General features: G+C 49.4%; 1 protein-coding gene across 4 annotated transcripts; it reads left to right on the top strand.

Annotated features, from left to right (window-relative positions):
- Positions 1-246: 246 nt before the first annotated feature.
- On the top strand, positions 247-14,635 carry LOC114083341 (E3 ubiquitin-protein ligase TRIM58-like). 4 transcript variants are annotated; one of them, XM_071607079.1, is made up of 6 exons: positions 247-729; positions 2,885-2,980; positions 6,170-6,400; positions 8,379-8,401; positions 8,477-8,595; positions 12,873-14,635. In XM_071607079.1, exons 1-6 carry the CDS (start codon positions 307-309, stop codon positions 13,457-13,459), a joined length of 1,479 nt encoding a protein of 492 aa, XP_071463180.1. In that variant the 5' UTR covers positions 247-306; the 3' UTR covers positions 13,460-14,635. The 4 variants fall into 4 exon arrangements, with proteins under 4 accessions (XP_071463180.1, XP_071463179.1, XP_071463178.1 ...); XM_071607078.1 differs by having other exon boundaries at positions 2,837-2,980; positions 8,495-8,595; XM_071607077.1 differs by having other exon boundaries at positions 2,837-2,980.
- Positions 14,636-17,184: the final 2,549 nt, after the last annotated feature.

Genomic DNA, 17,184 nt, shown 5'->3' with positions numbered 1-17,184 from the left:
TGACTTAAATGTTGCATTACATCAAAGCACTCAAATAAAAATATTCCGTGGAAGGAAGAGTGAGGAAGAGAGAAAGAAGAGCTCAGCTTCCAAGGAGATAAGGATTACTTGAATGTCAATTTTTACTCCTGTGGTTGAGGGTGTCTGAGTTGTAAATCATCAGCAGAAGTGGTTAATTAAGACTCCTGAACCCCAGCCAGCGATAACCCATCCTGGCCATGAGCCCTTCTCTTGGTGCCAGGCAACAGAGGAGATAACCGGCGCCGCGGGGCAGCGGCAGCCACGCGGCCAGGCGAGGCCAGCACCATGGCCTCCGGGGCGCCCGGGGAGCGGCTCCGGGAGGAGGCCCGGTGCTCCGTGTGCCTGGATTTCCTGCAGGACCCCATCAGCGTGGACTGCGGCCACAGCTTCTGCCTCCGGTGCATCTCGGAGTTCTGCGAGAAGTCGGAGAGCGCGCAGGGCGACGTGTACGCCTGTCCTCAGTGCCGCGGCCCCTTCAGGCCCGAGAACTTTCGGCCCAACCGGCAGCTGGCCAGCCTGGTGGACAGCGTGCGGCAGCTCGGGCTGGGCGCGGAGCCCGCGGGGGCGCGCCAGTGCGCGCGGCACGGCGAGGACCTGAGCCGCTTCTGCGAGGAGGACCAGGCACTCTTGTGCTGGGTCTGCGACACCACGCCCGAGCACCAGGGCCACCGCACGGCGCCGCTGCGGGAGGCCGCCAGGAGCTACCAGGTGAGCACGGGAGCCCGGGTGCCGAGCGGGGCCACGGGCCGCTCGTGTAGGACGGAAGGCACCGGGGCACCGAGCGCCCGGCCCGCCGGGTCGTCCTCCTCGGCTCCCGCTAGCCAGCGCGGGACCGGCTGCTTTCAAGCTGGTCTTTTTCTTCCCGATCCCAAGCCGGCGGGCTGTGCAGTGAGTCTCTGTGACAGCCTTGCACCTCCGTCGTACTCGCTTCCACTGACGGGATTCCTAGGGCGCAGCGTTTGCCTGGTGTCTGTCTAGGTCCCTTAACATGGGCACCAAGGCCACCCTCGGGCTCGGACCTTCGTGAGGAATAGCGTCTGCTCAGGCCTGGACTGTCTGGGTCCCCTGAAGTAGGACCGAGTTGCAAAGGTGCTTGACCCCAAGAGCGCTCCGAGGGACTCTGCCCAGGTATCTTCCCACAGGTGCCCTCTGGTCCTGGACATACTCTAAACACGTGCCTGTCCCGGAATCTGGAACAGCTGCTAGCACAGAAGAGGTCAAAGCTGTCTTTTTAATCTACTGGCACAGTTAGCCAAAGCACTCCATCACACTGTAATTAAGTTCCAAGTACCAGCTTTCTTAAAGCGTTCATTTATTTATTCTATTTGTTTGTTTTAAGTTAAAGACTGGGGTATTCACCAGCCAACATTCATCTGGACAATCTTGGAAATTTCTCTCTTGATTTTTCCTCTTGATTTCTATTATCCTCTACAAAGTACAGGTATAGGTGCTCTCTAGCCTACCTGAAAAGTCAAGTATGCTCCTGTCTGTCTAAATCCCCAAAGTACCATACAGAACATGGCTGCTGTGATATCGCTAAAGATGTTCTCTGTTTTCAGTAGTCAATTAGATAAAAAATAAGTACCATCCAAACTCCTTGGTCTGTCAATCAGACTTTCTAGGTTCTGAAGTCCCCTTCCTTCTGCTCTTATCCAAGCCAAACATGGGCCCCAGCAAAATTAGCCTAGTCACTCTTGTCCCCAAACATGCCTCTTCTTTCACCTCCTTGCTTTTTTGCTCAGTGTCTTTGGTTCCAGGGAGCTTTCCTCCGTCTACAAGTGAGAATGGCTCTATTTCTTACAAACACCAAACATATGCCTCTTTTTATTCTGATGCCACCATGAATTCTAATGTTACTTTATGTGTACTTTATATAGAGTATTATAATATTTTAAAGTGAATGATATATATGTGAGATTTATTGAATAAGTTTAGAGGTAGAATTTGTATTATTTTCTACTAAAAACATATTTCTGTATGTGTTTTTATGGGAGCTTCCTGTTTTAAAAAGAAAGGCATGTATATGCCTCTTGGAAGGGTCTTATCATTGAAGAGATGTAATTTCTGGGTTTTTGTTTGTTTGATTGTTTGGTAGGCTTTTTTACACTTATTTTACTCCTTTTGAGATGTACAGAATATTGTGGTTTTCACCTAGAGTATTTTATTTTATTTTTATTTTATTTATTAATTTATTTAATGATACCAAGGATTGAACCCTGGGGCTTTACCACTGAGCCACATCCTCAGACTTTTTATTTTTTTATTTTCAGGTAGGGTCTCACAAAGTTGCTTAGGGCAGTGTTAAATTGCTAAGGCTGACCTTGAACTTGAGATCCTCCTGCCTTACCCTCTAATTTGCTGAGATTATGGGCATGCACCACCACACCTGACTTCATTTAACATATTTTAACCAACAAGATTTATTTTTGGTGAACACCATGACTTATAGTACTAATAACAAACACACTTTTCTCATCATAATTAATAAGAAATTGTATCACTCTTCAACCTAGCACCAATAGATGACATTTCACCTAATAATGTCTTCATTTCTCTCCATCTATTTTTTACATATTCATTATAAGCTTTTTTTTTCAAAATTGGCACCGTTATAAAATGTACTTATTTGACATTGTAATTCTATTTCTTGTCATTAAGTTTCCTATCGTGTTGATGTAAAATGTTTTGCCACTCATTTTTACATTTTAGTCATTGTAGTTTTACAATAGTAATGGTACAAGGAGTATGATTTTAGATGAATCTTTGCATCTGGTATTAACTGAGTTACCAGTGAAGGTGTCCACCTGCATTCTAGGGAGTTTTCCAGTTGATCCTGCAGGTCCTCACAGTCTGCTCCACACAGGTGAAGCTGCAGATGGCGCTGGAGCTGGTGAGGAAGGAGATGGAGGAGGCGATGATGCAGGAAGCCAATGTGGGGAGGAGGACTGTGCTGTGGAAGGTAGGAGGCCTTGGGCCTGGGGAGCTGCAGGCACCACCCTCTTCCTGAGTCTCCATTTGTTGAGAGCCACAGTTTAGTCAGAATGACGCCTGGCATTTTTGCCAGATGGAATGGTTGAAAGGTGACCCTGCTCTGGGATTAGGGCTGCTGGGGTGGGGGGATTAGGGCGGATCCTGCTGGGAATAGGGCGGCTCCAGGATTAGGGCAGATCCTGCTGCCTCTAGTTAGGGAGCCCACTACTTTGGAGTTCTCGCGGGGTTCTGAGAGAATTGGCACACAGAGCCCGGTGGAGGCAGTGTGTTCCCTGGAAGTGTGTGTAGAGTGCTGGTGAGAGTTCGGGAATAAAGGTTGCTGTTTGAACCTACAAGGCTGTGTGGCGGCTCGGTTATTTTGTGCCCAGCCAGACTGCGGCATCCATTCTCCAGCGAGCTTGCCATTTACTTAGGCGCTCCATAGAAACATCTCATGGCCATCCTGAATTGTCCCAGACCCCAAGTGACATTGTTCATTTTTGTTTTTACCTCTGTCGGCAAGACCCTATCCAGATTATAAATAGCTTTACTCTCTTGATCTTATTGTGAAACTCACTGCTGGGGTGGGTGCCACCACCTGCTACTGTAGTGTCAAACTGTATTTGTCGGACAGTTAAACAGTGAATGCCACAGGCTTGGTGACAGATGTGGTGCAGTTCCCAGGGGCCATCTATACAGGGAGGGACTGGAGCCTTCAGCCTCCTTGGGTCATCCATCCACGGTCCCCTCTTTCTGCACCTCAGCAGCCCCTCCCCCCTTGTTTTTCTCCTACATTTCATTTACACACAGTAGCTGTGAACCTGGACCACATGCCCTCCTCTCCAGTTCCACAGCTGGAGAGGCTTTGGGTCACCATGCTTGCTGCTGCCATTCATGGCAGAGGCTGGAATGTTGCTTGGCCCCCTACAGTGCCCAGAGCAGCAACTGCACCCCTCAACAGTGAATTGTAGGTCAAACCTGCCACAGTGCCAAGGCTGTGAACCACATATAGTGTCATGTTGGATGGGTTTATTAGGTACACAGTACAGTATATAACATGATCAGATATATTTTATAGAATATTCCTCTTCTTTCTCCTCCAAATCACCATGCTAAAATCATTCTTTATATTATTTTCTTCCTCAAAAATTTAGTTTGATACACTATCTTCATACAGATATTTTCATAAGGACATTTATTTATTTATTTATTTATTTATTATTGTGCTGGGCATTGAAACCAAGGTGCTAGGCAATTGAGCTACATCCACAGCCCTTTTTACTTTTTATTTTGAAACAGGTCCCACTAAGCTGTAGAAGGTGGCCTCAAACTTGTGATCCTCCAGCCTCAGTGAGTCACTGGAATTACAGTGCACCACTGTACCTGGCTCACAAGGACCATTTTTGCTATATTTTTCTTATGAAATAAGTCTTATCTTCTCCTATTGCTATGTCTATTATAGGTAAAGTTAAGCACTGATTCACAATCTTTATTATTTAAAGGTAATAATATTTAATTTTTTAAAATATTGGCCTGACCACAGATTTATGAAATCAGGAACCCAAGTGCAAGATCTGAATTCCCGCATTTTAAAACCTCCAATGCATGTCATAACATAGAAGTGATGCTAAGATATCTCGTTCAGAGGCGAGTAGCCATGTCTGAACTTCTTGGTCGCTCATGTTCACATGAGCCAGAACCATCAGGCACAGGCTTGATGGAAAGGAGCTCTAAGTTCTGCAGCAGCACTTCTTCTTTCTTCACATCCAGAGGAAATTGTGGCACTCAAGAGGGTGACGTGAAGGAAGCTGGGCTGCCGCGGCCTCTCCACCCCGTCATCCCTGGTGCACCCCTGGACTCCCCTCCCTGTGTCAGTGCTCAGCCCTCTCTCCAGCAGCCTGCCCTGGGAGACAGTGTGCATTTCTATGCCTCTCGGGAACCAGAATGTGGAATGCAGAGTCAGTGTCCCTGAGGAGAAGGCCAAGAGTGTATGAATCAGTGATTTAGAAAACAGTAAAGGAGGTAGGAATGCAAAATGGGAAGAAGGAAGTGGGAGACCTTGGCGCTGTGGCCAGTGGGCCATCAGCTCCTTGTCAGGAGGAGTAGGCACTGACCCCGTAGGCTGTCGCTCAACAGCACTCAGCCTCTGCGGTGGATGGCAGCAGTAGGCGGCACCTCCCCGAGAGGGGCGATCCAAAGTACCTCCAGTCATTTGGGGAGAACTATTATTTGGATTACAAATTATATATATATATATATATATATATATATATATATATATATATATATATATATATATATCTTTTATAATAATTTTGATGATAATTTATGTCTTTCAATTAAACCAAGAAATTATCAGGTTTAAAAACAAAACAGACAACCCAAGGTGCAGATGCTTTGGGAGGATGATTGCCGCTCATGCTCAGTTTAAAGCTGGGTTTCTAGCTACTAATTTCAAGAGAGTAACATTTAGATGCGATCCCCTATGCACAGTGTGATCCTTAGGTTCAGTCAGACACCGACGTGTGAGGGCCAGTTGTGCCTCAGGGGCAGAGCGCTTGCCCAGCCTGAGTGAAGCCAGGGGCTCTGTCCTCAGCACCAGGAAAGCAACAACAAGAGCCGTGATGGGAGATTTGGGTAGGGGCTGGTGTAATAGCCTGGAGTGAGTGGCCTGCGTGGCAGTTAGCTCTTCTGGGCTCTGCAGAGGACACGGCCTTGTGCTGGTTTCTTGCTTCTCCTGGGACAAGAGAACATCTGTGTGTTCTCCTGTCACATTGTCCCTCACAGCCCAGGCCTTCTGCTCTTCCTGGCCACCCATCCAGCAGCAGAGCCAGCCCTCTGCTGTGGGGCCACACAGGCTCTCGGAGGTGCCCAGATGATCCCCACGCTTCTCTTTCTGCTGCATTTGACTCGTGATATTGAAACCCGCTTGTCAAAGGCCTTGCCTCCGGCCCTGCAGCACAAGGGGGCCCACGGCCACAGTCTTCCCAGACTCTGAGCTTGAAAACCCCACCGGCCACCTCTCCTGTTCCCGGCCTCTGGTTTCTGAGGTCCTCCCCAGAGGTGCAGAGCGAGGCGGGGGTGGGTTCGGGGGTGGGGGTTGATGCGGGACGTCCCTTCTCTGGCTGCCCGTCCCACACACCTTGCCCCAGCCTGATGGGGTCTCCTGTTGCTCCAGGAGAAGGTGGAGATGCAGCGGCAGCGCTTCAGGTTGGAGTTTGAGAAGCACCGCGGCTTTCTGGCCCTTGAAGAGCAGCTGCAGCTGAGGAGGCTGGAGGAGGAGGAGAGAGCCACCCTGCAGAGACTGCGGGACAGTAAGGACCAGCTGGCCCAGCACAGCAAGGCCCTCAAGGAGCTGGCAGAGGAGCTGGAGGAGAGGTGCCAGCGCCCAGCCTTGGGGCTGCTGGAGGTGAGGTGGCCTCAGGAGGCCAGGCCCACAGAGGCTGAGGGGATGGGGACAAGCCTTGGCATGGGACACGAAGGCACCCAGCTCTCTAGGACAGAGCTCAGCAGTACTTCCTTAGAAGGCATCTTACGACCGAATACTGGGCCCTGAGTCAGGATGAACCCAGAGGACCATTTAGCTCATGCAAAAGACAAAAACTTCAATATGTGATGAGTTAAAATTAATTATTTATGGAATCGTGAACAGCTGGGGCAAGGATAAGGTGCACCATTCTGGCTGAGAAACCGTCCTTTTATCAAAGATGATATTGCTGATTTTCATGAATGTTCAACCCCCAAAGCCTCTGGCAGCCCATTTCATGGAAAATAGCCAGAAGTATGAGCAGTGCTTCACCTAGTCCAGCTTGAAATTCCTGTGTTAAGTCCTAAGGGGAGTGTATGGTGGGAGTGTATGGACTCCAGGCATGGTGGGAGTGTATGGACTCCCCTGCAGATTTCTCAATCTGTTGGGACTTCAGAGCAGCCTTTTTAAAGTTTTAATTGGAGACAGGGTCTCACTCAGAGGCCCAGGCTGGCCTTGAACCGCCCCCTCCTGCCCCAGCCTCCCCAGGGTCTGGGGTCACAGACACAGCTGTTCTGCCCCACAGGTGTTGTTCACAGGGCTGCCTGCAACAGAAATTCATTCACCTGGTACTTTTCTCTGTACCTTGCCCCAGTGACAGGCAAGGATTCTAACCTAAAAGAGAGTGCAGATCCCCACTGAGTGGCTGGCCCACAGTGTCCCAACTGACTCGCCTCTGGACACTGCAAGTTCCAGGCACATAAACCCAGTCGCTGTCTTGTGACATTTGCAAACACAGTTGTCAATATTGTGGCATCTGATGGGGAATCACTAAGTAACTGCATGAAACGCTTTTATCTACCAAGCACTTTATTCAATCTGTCCATTCTATCTTCATTCCCATTACCAATGTCATGGCTGTGCTCATTTCCTAATGAGTAAACAGAGAGCCAGAAAGAAATTAATTTTTCAAGTATAGGTGGCAAGTAAGCACATGAACGTTGGCATTTTCAAAAATAATATTCACTGCATTATCTCAGATAACATCTCATTTAAAATGAGTATTTCTTTGCACCATATAAATGTTAAAATGGTTTATAGTACAAATCATAGTAAGAATATAGTCTTACATAATTTTTGTCTGTGTCCTCTCTCTTTCTTCTCTGATACCAATGATCTTCATTTTACCCCACTGGCCAAGCCCCAGGCCGATCATGTCCATAAAGGACAAGGCAAATGGTTTCCCTGCATTCATGCCTTGTTGAAATTTGTCCGACCGTTGACCACTTTTAGGGAAGAAGACAAGTGTTGGAGGTGACCTTTTTGTTACCCGCTTTGAGATACACTGTTGCTGGATAGTAATGACTTCCTTTCTTATCTCCTTAGACAGTTAGTAGCTTTGTCTGTTGGTTCAGAGAATTCGAATTTGAAGATGACTTTTTCTGGAGTACTGGGACAGACACAGGGCCCTGTTCAAGTCAGGCAAGCCCTCGACCATGAGCAATATGTCCAGTCCCAGGATCTATGCCGTACTTATCTCTGTTCCTCGAGTAAATTCCGAAAACATGTAGGATTTTTACCCTAATTCTATCTGTATAAAATGCAGAATGTAACTGTTAAAATAGCCCAATAATTAGAGCTATCAGTTGACAATCCACAGTTGATGGATAGGTTTCATGGGAATTAATATAAACTTTGTGTAGTCTGACTCTGTTCTAATTATATTCCTGATTTTTAAATTTTAGAGTCATGTGAGAATTCAATTATAGCCTTTTTTGCCTTTAATTAACAGAGATTCACTGTCACCTGCAGTCTTATGTTGCTTGTTAATTATTTCCAGTACATTCTAAAGACATTTTCGTGGTGTGTCCCCAGTCAACTGTGGGAAGCACTTACACCTGCTTGTGTCTCTTACTTCCAGGGTGTGCAAGGAGCCCTGAGCCGGTAAGTGTACTTTCCACTCCAGTGAGGGAGCGGGGGAGGCGGAGAGGGCTGGTGTGGCCATGCTGACATTTCCAGGTTCTCTGCTCTTCTCAGAAGTAAGGCTGTGATGCGGCTGGAACCAGAGACCATCCCCATGGAACTGAAGACCACGTGTCGCATCCCTGGCCTGCGGGAAATGTTGAGGAGATTCCAAGGTGGGTGGAGCCCTGGAGCCTGGGAACTGATGCTGAGAGTGTGGGGCTTACTGCTGCCCTTACTGCCCTGGTCTGTGGCCACAGCAGAGCAGCCGCAGCAGAGCCTCAGGTCTCTGAAACTCACTGTGTGAGTGTGCTCTCATATGCGAGGGAGCTCACAGGGTGTCGTGGCCTCTCACCTGGGGCCCAGCCTGGCAGACCTCCAGCTCCTTCCCGGGTACAGTGCGTCAGCCCTGCCCAGCAGAACATGTGGGTGTCTCCCTCGAGGAGTCCATCAGTTCTCCAGAGTTGCCCCGCTGGCTCCCACTCACTCAATTCTGACACTGTCCACCTGCAGGCATCATTGAATCCCACAGGTTGAGGGCCTGGTCCCGCAAAGCTGTGCCCTGCTTCAGGAGCAAGGAACAAGCAGGCTGTGGCTTGTGCCTCTGACCAGCCAACTGCAAAGCAGCTTTCCCGGGACCCGCTCTATGAGCGCGGTTTGTTTGCTAGAGCAGCTCCCAGAACTCAGACCCTACTCACACTTGGTCAGTTATTGTACAGGGTGTTGCAGAGGATGGGGACCAGAAGCCAGGTGGAGGAAACCAACAGGGTGGTATGGGGAGGGGCAACACACCCTCTCTGGGTGCTCCTTGCAGGATCTCCTTGTGTGCAGCCACTGTCAAGCTTCGCCTTTGGGTTTATGGAGGCTTCATTTAGCAGGCATGACCAGTGACACCACTGGCCACTGCTGACTCCTGGAGCTTCAGCCCCGCTCTCCTCCCAGAGGCAGGGGGATGTTGGACTGAAGGTTCTATCCCTTTAATACAAAGGGGGTTCCCTGGAAACCAGCCCCTTCCTGAGGTCATCGAGGCCTATAAGCACCAGCCATCTCATTAGCATGCAAAAGAGTCCCTTGTCTCAGGACTTTTGGAAACTGGTGTGTCAGGACCTGTAGACCAAAAATACACTGCACTCTCTCACCATGACTCAAGCACTGCCCTTGGCCTTCCTGAGGATTTCAGTGTTGGGGTGAGTCTGGCTGTGAAGGGGTGGAACAGTGCACCTGCCTGCAGGAAGGGGGAGGGGACATTTGTGCACAATCCAAGCGGATGCCAGTCAGGGACACCCAGAGGGTCTGCATGAAATGGCTTTCATGTTGTTCTGTAAAATGGTGACGATTCAATATTTTTACTATTTCCTTTTAAAATCTACTTTGCACCACATAATACAAACTGTGGCTTCCCAGGGACAGTCTTGTCCTGTAATGAGAAAACCTACCTCAGTTGTAGCACCCAGTGACCCCCCCCCCCATTTGGTGGACAGGTGAACATACACTAGCCATGTGACTTGATGAGGGCCTTCGCAGCACACCCCCAGACTCTGTCACCTCCTATGCTTTTCCTTTTTACCGAATGAAATAGTTAGTGAATGAATCCAGCCCATGCTGCCTAGTTTATGCTGCCCTTTCTACCAGTGGAGTGAATCATTGAAGAACAAAAGCAAATCAAATGTGCTATGACCGTGATTCACGGTGCAAATACTGACTTCAGTTACCCAGGCACACGGCTATGAGGAGAGGACACGGGCTTCTGTAGAGTGTGATGAGGGTGGCCAGAGGCTCCAAGTTTGAACTAGATGAGGGGAAACAGTGACGTCCACTAATTTCTACAATTGATGCATGTTAATAATCATAATAATAGAAAGAAAAAGCTGCGCAACAGGGAGAGGAGCAGAGCATCGGGAAGCAGGAAGTGCGGCAGGTGTACTGGGACGTGAGGACAGGATGGTGAGGGCAGCCCAGGGGGAGGGCAAGGAGGACAAGGCAGCAGGGCTGGAGAGGTGGGCTGCTTCTGTGGGCGGCACTCAGCGGGAGAGCACAGGGTATTCCTGGGGAGACAGCACGGTAGGACTGGCATGGTGTGCACATCATCCCGGTGCTTTATTGTGATGAATTAAAGTCACCAAGACAGCAGCTGGTGTCCTTTGTCACTGATCAGTAGCAGATGAGTGTAGGTGACCCCCAGTGTTGGTATGAAAGGTTCCAAATGGCCACATCCTTGGCCGGCCATGGAAGCGGAGCTGCTGGGATCTGCTCCTGAATGAGCTGTGTGTTGTGGTGAGAGGAGAGTGAGGAGGACCCAGGGTCTTGGACCCCGAGAACTGCCACACAAAACGGCTGGTTGTGCTGATGGCCATGCTGCAGGCAAGGCCCAAGAAGGGCAACTGGCTGGTTTGGGGGCAGGTTGGTGCTGTGGCAGGTACTGAGCATCCAAAACTGGCCAGGGAGGCAGATGAGTTCACAATAAGGACCTTCAGGGGAGAGGCCAGGCTGGCAACACGCACTGCAATCAGTAGCGGAGGACTGGAGTTGACTGGAGAGTTGAGTGAGCCAACCTATAACCATAGGGCGTGAGCCGGAAAAGAAGTCCCCAACTTGGCACTGCAGCTTGTCCTGGGGCAGTGACGGAGGAGGGGGGAGATCAAGAAGGAGGGAAGCATGGGCGCTGGTGAGTCTGGAAAAGAGTAGGAGTCTCTCCAGGACAGTCAGGTCCTCATGGTGCCGACTGACACAGGAGCATCCCTTCACCACCCTGGTGGCCACTGGGCAGGTGGGCAGGACAGTTTGTTGTGTGCGATGGTCCCATTATCCTTGATAGCTAGGTTTAGGAGAAAGGAACAGGGAGAACTAGTCAAAGCTCGTTCACAGATTTCTTTGGCTAACAATGGAGCTGAGCATTGTGCAAAGAGGTGGCATGTTAAATGAGCCCGGCAGTCCCACAGGAGCCACATTCCAGGCTGGTATTTGCTTCCTCTGGAGTTGGGAAACCAGGTACAGTCTTTGAATCTCCTCATCAATATTGTGGGGTGGTAATAGCCACATTAGAGGTGGCTTCCTAGCCGGGTTTGATGGTACATGCCTGTAATCCCAGCGGCTGGGGAGGCTGAGGCAAGAGGATCATGAGTTCAAAGCCAGCCTCAGCAAAAGCGAGGTGCTAAGCAACTCAGTGAGACCCTGTCTCTAAATAAAATACAAAATAGGACTGGGGATGTGGCTCAGTAGTCGGGTGTCCCTGAGTTCAATCCCCGGTACCAAAAAAAAAAAAAAAAAAAGAAGAAGAAGAAGAAGAAGGTGGCTTCCTGATTTAACATAGGTAATGAACACACAGAGCCTAATGATGTGGCCAGTTAGGTTTAGGTATCCATAGAAGTTCATGACGTGTGGCTTGAAGATGAATTAGACTAGTACGAGTAGTAACTGTTTTTGCCATGACCTTAAGGTCTATTAATGAATTTACTACCTTTGAGTACTTATAAGGAAGTACTCTGGTTTTGATGTAGATGTGTTTGCCTACTATGTATGTGAGTCAATCCTGCACCAGTCTTGCTGGGACTCCACAGTACATGTTAGATGGTCCTCCTCTTGCGGAACCAATCACTACAAACAGCCACTTTAGACAACATCCACTAGTAAGCTCACAGGTCCAAAGATCAGACTTGCAGGTGGGAGAAGCTGGCTCCCTTGCTTGGGTTAGGGTCTCTGAAGGCCAAAACCCAGGGGTTGGCTGCACTGAGCCTCTCTGAGGAGTCTGGGGAAGGACTTTCCAGCTGGAGTTCCCTGCAGCTGCAACGCCACGGTCCTTGTTTTCCTGCAAGCCATCATTTGGGCCACTCTGCTCCAGAGTGCTCTCACCTTCCCCTCATGTGACCCTCCCCTTCCACCCTGGCAACGCTGTATCAGAGCCAAGTCTAAGACTCTCTTCTGCCACCATCCTGATAGCTAGAGGACTTTCTAGTTTTAAAGGGCTCGTGGGATTAGGTCAGACCCTCCCAGATAGCCTCTGCTGTCCTAGAATGTCACATAATCATGAAGGTAATAACACCAGGGCGTGGAGTCAGGGCATCTAGCTTACAATTCCCCCACCACAGTCACACCACTTTGAAAGTAGTGGATTTCATATTAATGAAATTATCCTATACGTTTTAAGAAAAACAATCCCCAAGCAGTTTATAAATTTCATGCCAAGCGCAGATGATCCTAAGTGCACCCAAGAGCTCTGGGTGCAAATGCAAAGTTGCCTTCGACTGGGCGTTTGGCTTCCCAGCAAGCTGACAGCGCTGCTGTCCTAATGGCCTGGTTAAGGCCGCCCTGGGCGCCCCAGCAGATCAAAGACGTACTCAGACCCTGGAGAAAGGCCTATTTCTTGGGGCAGTCTGAGAGAGGGCGTTGCGGACGCTCACCCCCGGGGCGTCTAGTCCTTCCCGTGCATTCACGTTTCCCATCACTCTCTCTGCAGTGGACATGAAGCTGGACCCCTCCACGGCGCACCCCAGCCTCCTGCTGACGGCCGACCTGCGCAGCGTGCAGGACGGGGAGCTGTGGAGGGACGTGCCCCGCAACCCCGAGCGATTCGACACCTGGCCCTGCATCCTGGGCTTGCAGAGCTTCTCATCAGGGAGACACTACTGGGAGGTGGTGGTGGGAGCGTGGGCCGAGTGGGGCCTGGGCATCTGCCAGGACTCGGTGCAGAGGAAGGGGGAAGCCACGCCGTCCTCGGAGAACGGCGTCTGGGCCCTGTGGCTGCTGCGCGGCTGCGAGTACATGGTGCTGGCCTCCCCGTCCGCGCCCCTGCTGCAGCTAGAGCGGCCGCGCCGCATCGGGGTCTTCCTGGACTACGAGGCGGGCGAGGTGTCCTTCTACAACGTCACGGACGGGTCCTATATCTACAGCTTCAGCCAGGTGTCATCGGGTGTCCTCCGGCCCTACTTCTTCGTCTGCGACGAGGCGCCGCTGATCTTGCCACCGATGGCAGAAGCAGAGGCAGAGAACTGGGCATCCGGGGGCCACCCTGACCCTCCTCTCGTGGGCGACCTTCAGTCCTGAAGTGCTGTGCTCAGGGTCCTCCCGCAGCCAGTCCAAGGGCCCTGGAGAGCGGCGGAGGAGGGACCTACAGCTTCACCAAGTGCCCAGCTCAGGGCAGCCTCTTGCTCGGGCCTGAGGAGGTTCCTTGAAATCCAAGCAGACAGGAGATGCTGTGTATGCGGGAACGTTGGACCTGGAGGGTCTCCTCAAACTATTCCCGGATGGCCCCCCACTTACTCGATGGCTTTTCTTTCAAATTAATAGTCTCCTATTAAAGAGTTCTGTACGTTCGTTATAATTTCCATTCTCTTCAGTATCTTCCCATCCCGAGGCTGAATCTCGAGGCTGAGAGATGGAAACCCTGCAGGGGGCCCGAGCAGACTGAGGCTGCTCCCTCCGGGACACTCCCCCCTCACCTTCCTGGCTGGCTCCTCCTCTGTCTCATTCCTTGTCCCCCCCCCCCCACCACCACCACCACCCCGCCTTTTTTTTCCCCCTAGATACCTCTGGTTGTTTAAAGTTTCATTTCCTTTTACATCAACATATTCAAAATCATCCTTCACAAGTGTGTGTTTCTAGTCACAGTCTTCACTTGCTTTCTGTCTTTATTCTGGGAACAGTTTTTGAGGGTCGTGAAATTCATTGCTCCAACCATAAAATGGATTTCAATCTTCTCTCTATACCTCTGCAAATGTTTGTAAAAGTAGGAATGCCCTAGATATTTGATCCAACTGGTTTTCTTCAGGGTCAGGAGGGACTAAAGAAGGTTTGCATCAGCTTGCCAAAGGGCTGCACCCATTCATGGGGCCAGGGGACAGCTGCAGCCTCCTGCCTGCTCAGGGAACTGGCCCCAGGACTGCAGCAGGTGTCCTTCACTTGGGGTCTCCTGTGCCTGGAACAATTTACTGGCCTTCACAGTATTAGGGTAGGTATTTAAGGTCATGATTGATGTGACTAGTTTAAATTAACTGTGTTATTTAAATAAAATGGTAATGTTGAAAATGAAAGGATAACAATAACTATTTTTGAAGTATATTCTGTACCTTTCCAACAAAATCCTTTAAAAGTCATGGAAGACCCCCTATTCTGCACCTTTGTATTCATTTTTATCTAATATGTAATTGCTAAACCAATATTGTAATATTCTAATGCTAAATGCTGAAATGATGAACAAATATAAATTATGAGCAAATTTAATTAATGTTATCTTGATAATCTGTCCAAAGTGTATTCTTCCTTTTTAACTCCATCTCAAAGTTCAAGATGCTTTGTTTTCTTCCTGGAGATTTCTGCGACTGTCCTTCCCTGGCCTTGCAATCATGTGAATGACAAATTTCTTTTCAGATTTTTAATTGTTTTGATGACAAGTAAGTGCTTGCCCTCTCTGCCTCTCATTTGCAAACAGAAGAGGTAGAAAGATGTTGTAGAAACCAAGCTGTCTCTGATGTGCAAGCAGTGCAGGGGACAGCTCTGCAGTGCAGCCTTCCCCACCGGGATGACAAAGGCTCTCTGGGGTGAAACCTCCAGGGACCCGGCCATTCTCTGGGACAGGAAGCCTTCTCTGTGGGAAGTGGCAAGTCTACAAGCCTCTGCTCTCTCTGAAGGGTGAAGGGAGCCTCAGGAACATCGCCTGCCTGCCCTGGAACCTGACAGCCTTGTCTCAACAGTGGCCTTGAGACTTTTCACCTCCTGGGTTTTATTTTGATTTCTGTGGGCCACTAAATGTCAGTCCTTCTCAGCTCCAGTGTGCTAAGCTTCAGGGATCTCCACAGTTCCTATTGCGACCTCTTCTTCATTCCTTCCAATTCCTAAAATGTTCCCACCATTCCCCTGGGATTCTGGCTCATTACCCGCCAGATCCTTTAAATCCGTATCTAATTCCTGACCTTCTTCATTCTTTCTCCTGAGCCTTAGCTTTTCACAGTCAAGTGCCACGGGTCATCAAAATCGATATTCTAGGGGCTGGGGACATAGCTCGGTTGGTAGAATGCTTGCTTTGCATGCACAAGGCCCTGGGTTCAATCCCCAACACCAAAAAAAAAAAAAAAAAAAAAATAGATATTCTAAGCTCTATATGCCTAAATCTTAACCACAAATATCTCCCAAGTCTCCCTGAATGATAAAAAGATATTTAAAGCCCTCCCCTTCTGAAGGGAGGCCTGCTCATTTCTCTGTCAGGTAGACCAAACATCTCAGTGACTCCTTTCTGCATTTCACTCCAGCTCCCATCCCTCAGCGGTAACACCCTGTTGGCTCCCATGGACCAGAGTCCAGTCAGCCCTTCCCCACCCCCATCCTGGTAGTCTGAGCTTCCCCTCCCTCGAGATCACTGGGTTCATCTCACAGTGGTCCCTTCACCTCTGAATGTAGCCCTCATTGCTCTAAGGTTTATTTTAAAAAAATTTTTTTTCCTCTCTTCTCCCCTCTCCCCCTCCCTAACAAGATTTGGAAGACAGTGTCATCTTTTCTTCCCCTACTTAACTGCCCTCGAACACCTGCTACAGGAAGAGGGTGCCTGCTGAGAATCTGGGAAGTGAGGATCTCCAAAATGTGAATACTAATAGGCCATCAGGGCAACCTGAAGGCCCCCTCCTGGAATGTAACTCTTGAAAAAAAAATTTTTTTAATCTCCTTTGCTAGCAAAGCAATGAAGCTTTTCTTTCCTTTTCCTCAAAACCTTGGCCTCATTATCAAATTGCATTGGAGACAGGGACCAAGGTTTTGGTTACAAATCTTGGCACCCCAGATGGGACCTGAGAAGAAGCCCTGGCTCTGGGTTTCTTGGACAGTCCTGGCACCCCATGAACTGCACTTCCATGCTAAGGATGTAAGATGAACTTTTGGAGAGCTCCTGGAAAGTTAGGGGTGAGTGGGCCTCGGGTGGAACTGAACCAGAGGAGCTATTCCTGTAAGTAAAGGGAGGGACGGAGGGACTCCCAGCAGCTGCTGAAGCCCCTGAGCTCAGGGGGACTCCCACCTTCCTTCCCTGCACTGTAAGGATCCCTCCATCTTGGTCTACTTGGAGAAAAAGGAAACTGAATGCAGTAAAGTTTCGGCACCTTGGCCACCTGGTAAGCTGCCCAGTGCACACTGAGACCTTTGATTCTACACTTCTGGTCCCCTTTGTGGGAGCACCTGGTTCCCCACCCCTATGGGAACATCTGTGACACCACTGATGTAGGAGTCGCAGATAAGCGGGAATTGGGAACTTGGGGAGATTTTCCCACCATCTTGTCTGTTTTAAAGGTCCCCATCTGTCTGCCATGGTTTGGGGATCCTCTATGTTTCTCTGTCATTATGTTTCTTTGTTTGTATCTGTTTCTGGCCCTTTAAGACATGGGCAATAAGGAGTTGATCCTATAGATTGTTTCTTGGGAAAGATCTTGACTGAATGGGCTACCTATAGATGTAAACGTGACTAAGAAAAAATCATGTTTTACTGTGACAATCTGGTCTTTGGTTTTCTAAATTATTGTACAGTTGGGAGTTGGTCTGTCAGAGATAAAATAAGTGTTCTGTATATACAGACATGTAGGCCATTACATAATAAGGAGTCTTAACAGTCAAAACTAAGTTGGATGCAAAAGGTGCTGCCCTAATGTGTGAGCAGCAGAACACCAAAGGAGGATTGAAAAAAAGAAGTTGTTTTCCTTTCAACCCAGTGCTGACAGTGTGAGCACCTTCTCAGCCTGGCCCCAGGCAACTTCAAATCATCCTGCTGTGGGTCAGGATCGCCAGTTCTTGGA

This window comes from Marmota flaviventris (genome assembly GCF_047511675.1).
Source record: "Marmota flaviventris isolate mMarFla1 chromosome 5 unlocalized genomic scaffold, mMarFla1.hap1 SUPER_5_unloc_1, whole genome shotgun sequence".
Lineage (NCBI taxonomy): Eukaryota > Metazoa > Chordata > Mammalia > Rodentia > Sciuridae > Marmota > Marmota flaviventris.
The sequence above is the reverse complement of the archived record's forward strand: the minus strand, read 5'-3'. Positions and strand labels throughout refer to the sequence as shown.

What these genes read in the sequence shown, in the direction of transcription:
- LOC114083341 (XM_071607077.1), top strand. Translation starts at nt 307, where the DNA reads ATGGCCTCCGGGGCGCCCGGGGAGCGGCTCCGGGAGGAGGCCCGGTGC. An exon ending in AGGCCGCCAGGAGCTACCAG is followed by an intron (nt 730 to 2,836) that starts GTGAGCACGGGA and finishes CCTGCATTCTAG; the next exon opens with GGAGTTTTCCAGTTGATCCT. An exon ending in GGAGGACTGTGCTGTGGAAG is followed by an intron (nt 2,981 to 6,169) that starts GTAGGAGGCCTT and finishes CTGTTGCTCCAG; the next exon opens with GAGAAGGTGGAGATGCAGCG.